General features: G+C 40.1%; 1 protein-coding gene across 1 annotated transcript; it reads left to right on the top strand.

Annotated features, from left to right (window-relative positions):
* The first annotated feature begins 7,745 nt into the window (after positions 1 to 7,745).
* On the top strand, positions 7,746 to 8,696 carry OR1E1F (olfactory receptor family 1 subfamily E member 1F). The gene has a single exon (NM_001389757.1). The coding sequence runs from the start codon at positions 7,746 to 7,748 to the stop codon at positions 8,694 to 8,696; it is 951 nt and encodes a 316-aa protein (NP_001376686.1).
* The last annotated feature ends 794 nt before the right edge of the window (positions 8,697 to 9,490 follow it).

The following is a 9,490-nucleotide window of genomic DNA, read 5'->3' as shown; positions in this document are numbered from 1 at the left end:
TGAACCGTGAACTTCCAGATGTTCAAGTTGGATTTAGAAAAGGCAGAGGAACTAGATATCAAATTGCCAACATCTGCTGGATCATCGAAAAAGCAAGTGAGTTCCAGAAAAACATCTACTTCTGCTTTATTGACTATGCCAAAGTCTTTGACTGTGTGGATCACAACAAACTGTGGAAAATTCTTAGAGATGGGAATACCAGACCACCTGACCTGCCTCCTGAGAAACCTGGATGAGGTCAAGAAGCAACAGTTAGAACTGGACATGGAACAACAGACTGGTTTCAAATTGGGAAAGGAGTACATCAAGGCTATATGTTGTCACCATGCTTACTTAACTTATATGCAGAGTACATCATGAGAAATGCTGGACTGGATGAAGCACAAACTGTAATTAAGATTGCTGGGAGAAATACCAATAACCTCAGATATGCAGATGACACCACACTTAAGGCAGAAAGTGAAGAAGAACTAAAGAGCCTCTTGATGAAAGTGAAAGAGGAGAGTGAAAAAGTTGGCTTAAAACTCAACATTCAGAAAACTAAGATCATGGCATCTGGTCCCATCACTTCATGGCAAATGGATGGGGAAACAGTGGAAATAGTGTCAGACTTTATTTTGGGGGGCTCCAAAATCACTGCAGATGGTTACTGCAGCCATGAAATTAAAAGATCCTTCCTCCTTGGAAGAAAAGCTATAATCAACCTAGATAGCATATTAAAAAGCAGAGACATTACTTTGCTAACAAATGTCCATCTAGTCAAAGCTATGGTTTTTCTGGTAGTCATGTATGGATGTGAGAGCTGGACTATAAAGAAAGCTGAGCACTGAAAAATTGATGCTTTCTAACTGTGGTATTGGAGAAGACTCTTGAGAGTCCCTTGGACAGCAAGGAGATCCAACCAGTCCATCTTAAAGGAAATCAGTCCTGAATATTCATTGGAAGGACTGATGATGAAGCTGAAACTCCAATACTTTGGCCACCTGATGTGAAGAACTGACTCATTTGAAAAGACCCTGATGCTGGGAAAGATTGAAGGCAGGAGGAGAAAGGGGTGACAGAGGAAGAGACAGTTGGATGGCATCACCGACTCAATGGACACGAGTTTGAGTAAACTCTGGGAGCTGGTGATGGACAGGGAAGTCTGGCATGCTGCAGTCCATGGGGTCGCAAAGAGTTGGATATGCCTGAGCCACTGAACTGAATTGATAATTGACAAATTTATAAATAATTGACCTTCTATGATAAGAACAAGGATACGGGAATAAGAGTACACACACATGTATATTTCAATTTTCTTGATGTATAGTTTACATACAAGACAATATACCCATGTAAAATGTACAGCTCAATGAACTTTGATAAGTACAAGCATTCATATAGCCTCTATCCCAATCCAAAGCTGTAATAATTCCACCACTTCAAAATTTGCTGTGACCCTTTGAAATCAAAATCCCATCCCTGACCACCAATCTGATTTCTATTTATTTGATCTCTATAGTTATAGATTAGGCTTGCCTGATTTTGAAGTTCATACAAATAGAATCATTTATACGTACTCTTTTGTATCTGGTATATTTAGCACTACACAATGTTTTGTAGATTTAGCTATATAATTCTATGCCTCAGTGGTTTCTTTTTATTATGGAGTAGTATTCCACTGTATAAATATGGCACAGTTTGTTCATTCATTCACCTTTTGATGGACATTTTCATTGTACCCAGTTTTTTAATTGTTGAAGGACACTGTCCCTTTCCCCACTGAATTACCAGGTCACCTGTGTGTGAAGTCAATTGACTTCGTATGGGTGAATCTATTTCTGGACTCTCTTCTCTTCTGTTGATCTATGTACCTTTTACTTATCTGTCTTTACTCACATATTCACATCATTTTACTCTTACCTCATTTTTCCATAGTGTATTCTCCTATCTACAGCATCTCTTCTAACCTGATTCCAAATGGAACTTTTAATCTTTTTTATTATAGCAATGCATTTTGGTCTGTTTAATGTCATTTGCCTTAAATTCAACTTTGCTGTTCAAAGATATGGAGAAGGCAATGGCACCCCACTCCAGTACTCTTGCCTGGAAAATCCCATGGATGGAGGAGCCTGGTAGGCTGCAGTCCATGGGGTTGTGAAGAGTCGGACACGACTGAGCGACTTCACTTTCACTTTTCACTTTGATGCATTGGAGAAGGAAATGGCAACCCACTCCAGTGTTCTTGCCTGGAGAATCCCAGGGAGCGGGGAGCCTGGTGGGCTGCCATCTCTGGGGTCGCACAGAGTAGGACACGACTGAAGCGACTTAGCAGCAGCAGTAGCATTAAAAGATAAACCATGTTGTTTGCATTTATTATCATAACATACTTTTCTTATTTTATTGGTAGTAAAGTTAAACAGAATTCTTCCCATAATGCTATTTTAATATTATGGCTTTTAAATTTTTGAGCTGTTTATTTTAATTAATTCCTTGATTGGTTGGGTTACATACTCTAGTCATTTTAAAAGTTAAAAAATGGTACATGAATGCTATTTTATTGAATTTTTATGTATTTTAGATTTTCCTTTTGTATGTATGCTTATATCTGAAGGGTAAATTAGTTAGGTGTAGAATTTTGTGAACATTTGTTTTCCCATTTTTCAAAATTTCTCTGGAGAAATCTGAGGTAAGGCTGACTACTCCTTTTCCCTCCACCCCTCATATGACCATTTTCTCCCCCATTGAAGCTCATGGGATTATTTCTCTAAACTTAAATTTCATCAGATTGTTTTTGTATTAGATGACTTTTGCTACAATTTTTTTTCATAACACAAGTCCCTTTCATTTTTAAGTCTGCCTCTTTCTCCATTTCAAGAGAGTCTTTTACCATTACATCTCAGAACATTGTTCCTTTTTCCCCCTCTACTTTAGTAAGATCAATCTTTTTTTTTTTTATATAGCGACAGAATTGAAACACATACAATGTAGGCAAAAATGGTGACTTGTGTGTTCTACAAATTAAGAAAAAAACAGACGAGATCCGGCGCGTTCAGGGTGGTAATACAATTATGTAAAGTTTAAAAATAAAATAAAATTAGAAAAAAAATTATGCATAAAAAAAGAAAAAAACAATTTGCAATATTGTGGTCTATAAATATTATCATTACAGAAGCAGGATATATTGCTGGACTCATGGATTTAAAAAATGAAACACAATGTCATTTGTTTATATCACATGCCAATCTCTCTTCCTTTCCTCCCTGTTTTGATTATTCTTTATTTCTTTCTTCTTTCCTTTCTCATTTTTCATATATTATAGTGTTTGAAATAATTTTCAAACATCAGGGCATTTAACCACAGAATTCAGCATTCAGGAGCTCCTAGAAACAAGAACAGTCTCATACATGACTGTAATACTATTATCACGTCTTAGAAATTTAACATTAATACATATATATTTAATATACAATCTGTATACAAATTCCACCAATGATAAAGGCTTGTTCTTTGAGATTTGTTAACATAATTATTTGTATTAATTATATATCATTTTTTGTTTTAGTCCCAAAGTCATGTCCAACTCTTTTGTAACCCCAGGGAAGGACCCCCAGGCTCCTATGTCCATGGAATTTCCCAGGCAAGAATACTGCAAAGGGTTTCCATTCCCTTCTCCAGAGCATCTTCCCAGCCCAGGGATCAAATCCATGTTTCCTGCCCTGCAGGCAGACACTTTACCGCTGAGCCACTGGGAAAGCCCACTTATATACTATAATATCCACTCACTTAAAGTATAAAATTAAATATTGTTATATATTCAGAGTTGTGCAACCATCACCACAATTTTAAAACATTTTTATTACCCCCAAAGAAATCCCATGCCTGCTAACAATCACTACCCATTTTCCCTTAGCAATTGCCAATATCCTTTATTTCTCTATGGATTTGCCTATTCTGATATTTCATGTGAATAGAATTATACAATATGTGACTTTTGTGACTGGCATAATGTTTCCAAGGTTCATCCATCTTGTAGTGTTTATCAGTACTTCATTTATTTTTTATTGCTGAATAATATCCCATTGTATGGATACACCACATTTATTTACCTAGCTATTAATGAATGCTTGTTTCCACTTGGGGGCTATTGTGAATAGTGCCAGTATGACCATTCATATACATATATTTGTATTTCAATATTTTTCAGGTATATACCCAGGAGTGGAATGTCTGGGTCATTCAGTAATTCTATATATGACTTTTTGAGGAATTTCCAAATTACATCACTCACATTTATCCTCTCCCAGTGACCCCCATCCTCTGCTCTCCTTCAAACCCATGCACTGTATTTCAGCCACAAGGAAACTCTTTCATTTCGTCAGAAGCTCCAGGTTCTCTCACCCCTGGGTTTTTCCATTTACCATTTTCTCTCTCTGGATACTTTCATCTCCTTTTCCTGGAAGACTCCTCAGCTACCACTTAAAATTCATTAAAAAGAAAAGTCTTCTCTGACCCACTGGTTAAGGTTAGGTGCCTTGCTATATACCCTTATCACATCCTGTATCCCCCCATGATAACATTTGTAACACTCAATAGTGGCTTGTTTCGTTGGGATGTCTGCCAGCTAGACAATAAGCTTCCAGAGGGCAGGGACCATGTCTTCCTTGGCCACTGTTTTCCCTGTATCACATGGCTCAGTGTTTGGTGGATGGCAGTTACCCAGTAAATATTTCTTGAAGGAATGCATTAATGATTTAATAGATTATTTCTTGGGTGAATCTGTCTACACATGACTTGCCATCATGGAGCTTAAAGTCCACTGGAGGAGAGAAGATTGGTATATTTGGAAGCAATCTGTGGATGACATAAAATAATGGTGATGAAATGCTACAGTACTTGACTCTGATACCCGTTGTAGGAGCCCAGAAGATAGAGAAGGTAGATATTATTGTGGGCTGTGATGATCAAGGAATGCTTCCTGGAGAAGCTCAGACTTGGGGTGAACCCAGAATTCTGTCCCTAGACATGACTTACTCAGCAATGTGGCTCAGAACTATGGCTCAGTAAGGGGGATCAAGTACTAGGTTTGTTATTAATGAGTTTCTTTGGGACCCAGGGATCCCAGGGGTCAGGGCATCATAGGAGAGAGGAGTCAGAAGACAACGGCAGAGCCTCTGGCTAGAAATGTATGACATGGAAGTAGAAGACAGGAAGCAGGCTCTGGAGCCACACTCAGACAAGCTGGATAAGCTGCAAGTGATTCTAAAATCTCCTTTAACAGGTAACAGGACACCCTAATTCTATAGTGCAGCTCCTGCTGGATGATTCAGAAGTTATCATTCTCATTGTTTTCCATCCTCAATAGTGATTCCCATCTCCAAATGTAGTTGAGAATCACCAAAGCTGCTATTGGGAACTAATAAGCTATATGTTTGGAGAGTATGTTATACTTTGCATACAACCATCACTCTAAACCCACAATTCTTCAAGGTGTATGAGACTCACCGATGGTGGAGCATAAGGTTGGAAAAGTTCAGCAACTTGCCAAGATTGACTACGAATGTTTTTCACTGTTTAGTCTCTAAGTTGTGTCTGACTCTTGCGACCCCATGAACTGTAGGCTCCTCTGTCCATGGGATTTACCAGGCAAGAATACTGGAGTGGGTTGCCATTTTCTTCTCCAGGGGATCTTCCTGACCCAGGGATCAAACCTTCATCTCTTGCTTGGCAGGAGGATTCTTTACCACTGAGCCACCTGGGTCAGTAAATGATGGAATCTGACTCCTCTGGGCTCCGGAATATTTTGCTTGTGGGTGAGCTAAACAGAAAGAGACCATCTTGGTAGCCCCTTTCTGTGAAGCCAGTCTTCCTCACCCTCCATCAAACTGCCCTGATATTAATATCTTTAACTCAGGATAAATTCAGTTCATAAGTGAGAGGAAATCCGCACTATCTGGGCTACCAGATGTGCCCTGTCCTTTGGGTCCACTGAGCATCCTCCCACTCTTCCTCTGCCCCAAACTCAAGGCAATCTCTTTCTGATTTGCTGGGACAAAACTTCACTTCATCTCCTAATTCTGGCCAAATCATTTTTTCTTTGCCAGAAAATTCTGTTCTCATTCTGGGGCTCAGGCTTTTGGAAATAAAAGTCAGGAAAACGTGTGGACTTTTTCTGCTTTCCTCCCACATCTCTATCCTGAGGCAATGAATACAGACCTGACTACCTACCTGAATGGGGGGAAGTGAATGTGAGATGCAAGGAAATAAATCTTTCAAAGATCAATGTCTCACAATTATTCCAGACACAATTTTTGAGATATTCACAGACTGAGAGAGTTCAAGGATCATTTAATTATCCACTCCTTGAATTGGTTTATTTGCCTCTCATTTTTTCTGGTTTCTGCTGCTTTTGTTCGTGTCCACCAAGGCGAGACTTTTGTTTGCCCTCCTGCTCTGTTCTCTGACCAAAAGGAAAAGGTGGTTGTATTTATGGGTACTTTGAAGTTGACTGCAAGTATCTCTCTTTAATGTTCAGATGTACAAATAAAAACATTTCCCGAATTCCCTGGCTGTCCGGTGGTTAGGACTCTATGCTTTTACTGCCTAGGGCCAGGGTTTGATTCCTGGTCAGGGAACTAAGATCCCACAAGCTACCAAGCACTGCCAAAATACAACTACAACAAAACCCCACACATTTCCCACTCCCTCTCGCAGAATAATTTACTCTCAGAACTCATTCTTCCTGTGCTCTCTTCCGTAAGACTTTTTCTCAATAATATATATTCATCTGCAATGTGTAACCAGTTCTGGAAACCCTCCTGGCTAAAAGTTAAGCTCTGAAGTTAGACTGTTGGATTTAAGTCCCATATCTGTTGCTTAATAGGTATGTGACCTTCGGCAAGTTATTTATTTTCTATCTAAAAAATGAAAATAGTAGTACCCAACTCAGGGGCTTCCTTGGTAGCTCAGATGGTAAATAATCTGCTTTCAATGCAGGAGACTCAGGTTTGAACCCTGGGTCAGGAAGATTCCCTGGAGAAGGAAATGGCAAACCACTACAGTATTCTTGCCTGGAGAATTACATGGACAGAGGAGCCTGGTGGGCTACCGTCCATGGAGTCGCAAAGAGTTGGACACGACTGAGCTACTAACACACACACACACACACACACACACACACACAGTACCTATCTCATAGGGTTGCTGTGAAGAGTAAATGAGTCAGTACATATTATGCTTTGATCCCAGTGTTTAGCAAGAGCAAGCACTGACAAATGTTTTCATGCTCTTCTTACCACTGTCATCAGTCATCATCATCACCATCACCATCGTCATCACTACCACAAGCGCCATCATCTTACTCACCATCAGCATCATTCCTGAGTGGTGAAGATGGTGACTAATTTTCTGGTTGACATTATACTGTTTGTATCCCTAGGTGAGAGGCATACAGACTTATTCTACTTCCTGTCTACTTTCAGATCATGTTGCTCTGACCCCATCCACGGTTCTGTTATGGAACATTCATAGAGAATTTTGAAATTTGATTGAATTTGACCCATAATTTCATATGTGTTTGTTGTTTCCTTTACATAAATATTTATCTACATACTTGGGAGATTTCAAATAAAGTAGTAAACAACTGCTATGACTTATGGGCATTTAATGAAAATATTTTTGAAAGTTCTGCAACAAATATATATATATTTAGGCTTATACTTTCATACAGATTGTTCTTAATTTTCAAAAGGTAAACCAAAAGCAGCATGAAAATGGGAAACCAAACAGTCTTCTCAGATTTCCTCCTCCTGGGCCTGCCCATTAGACCTGATCAGCAAGACCTGTTCTACACTCTGTTCCTGGCCATGTATGTTACCACCGTCCTGGGGAACCTTCTCATCCTCGTCCTCATTTGCCTGGACCCCCACCTCCACACACCCATGTATTTGTTTCTCAGTAACCTGTCCTTCTCTGACCTCTGCTTCTCCTCTGTCACAATGCCCAAATTGTTACAGGACATGCAGAGCCACATCCCGTCCATCTCTTATGCTGGCTGCCTGACACAAATGTACTTCTTCCTGCTTTTTGCAGACCTGGAGAGCTTCCTCCTTGTGGCCATGGCCTATGACCGCTACGTGGCCATCTGCTTCCCCCTGCACTACACCGCCATCATGAGCCCCAGGCTCTGTCTCTCCCTGCTGGTGCTGTCCTGGGTGCTGACCATCTGCATTTCTTTGTTGCACACCGTGCTCATGGCTCGGCTGTCTTTCTGTGCTGATAACGTGATCCCCCACTTCTTCTGTGACATGTCAGCTCTGCTAAAGTTGGCCTGCTCTGACATTCAGATAAATGAAATGGTGATTTTTATCTTGGGAGGGCTTGTCATTATTGTTCCATTCCTGTTGATATTTTCATCCTATGCACGAATCGTGTCCTCCATCCTCAAGGTCCGCTCTGCCAGGGGTATCCACAAAGCTTTCTCCACCTGTGGCTCCCACCTCTCCGTGGTATCTCTCTTCTATGGGACAATCATTGGCCTCTACCTTTGCCCTTCATCTAACAATTCTACTGTTAAAGAGACTGTCATGGCTGTGATGTACACTGTGGTGACCCCCATGCTGAACCCCTTCATCTACAGCCTGAGGAATCAAGACATAAAGGGAGCCCTGAGAAGAGTCTTTTCAAAATGGACAATTAGCTTTTTTTTCAACCAGTGACTTTAAAGATTAAAGGATGTTTTCAAACAGTAGGTGTAATACTGACAGTGAGTAGTAGTCTAAACAGCCTAGGTAGCACCCAAGCTTGGTGCTGCTGGTGCAGTGTCCATAGCACCCCCAAGAAGAGTTTCCCCCAAATGTCATTACAGGCAGGTTACATTGTGCCTCTTGGGTTTGTCACTGAATCTTGATTGTGATGCATCGTGATGTGTAGTGGACACTCAATGACTATTATTCAATTTTGAATAAATACCACTGTATTTTGGTGTTCATTGCACTCAAGGAATATATTGTTGTTGTTTAGTTGTTAAGCTGTGTCTGACTCTTTGCAAGCCTGTGGACTGTAGCCCACCAGGCTCCTCTGTCCAGTATAGTAGTTTCTAATTCTCTAAGAAACAAATCCAAATTTCTCAAACATTTCTGTACTTTACTTCTGCCAAACATGTCTACACCATGAAGAATATCTTCCAATTTATTATGTATTACTCTTGTAACTTTATTCTCCAGGAGCATTATTTCCCCCCTTGCTATTCAGTTTTTAATTTTATTTTCAGGTGTTGATTGATTCATCCATTTAATGACCACATTCTAAAATTATCTCTGTTTCCTTTAACTGTACCAATCATTTGTCAGTTAATGGCAAGTTAATTACTTCTGACGTGTGCTGTGCTAAGTCACTTCAGTTGTGTCCTACACTTTGCAACGCCAGGGACTGTAACCCTCTAGGCTTCTCTGTCCAAAGGATTCTTGGGGCAAAAATACTGAAGTGGATCTTGCAACCATGCCCTTCTCCA

The sequence above is a fragment of the Bos taurus genome, chromosome 19, assembly GCF_002263795.3.
Source record: "Bos taurus isolate L1 Dominette 01449 registration number 42190680 breed Hereford chromosome 19, ARS-UCD2.0, whole genome shotgun sequence".
Taxonomy (NCBI): Eukaryota; Metazoa; Chordata; class Mammalia; order Artiodactyla; family Bovidae; genus Bos; species Bos taurus.
This window is presented reverse-complemented; position numbering and strand designations above follow the sequence as displayed.

Coding starts and splice junctions, on each gene's coding strand:
- OR1E1F (NM_001389757.1), top strand. CDS start 7,746: ATGAAAATGGGAAACCAAACAGTCTTCTCAGATTTCCTCCTCCTGGGC.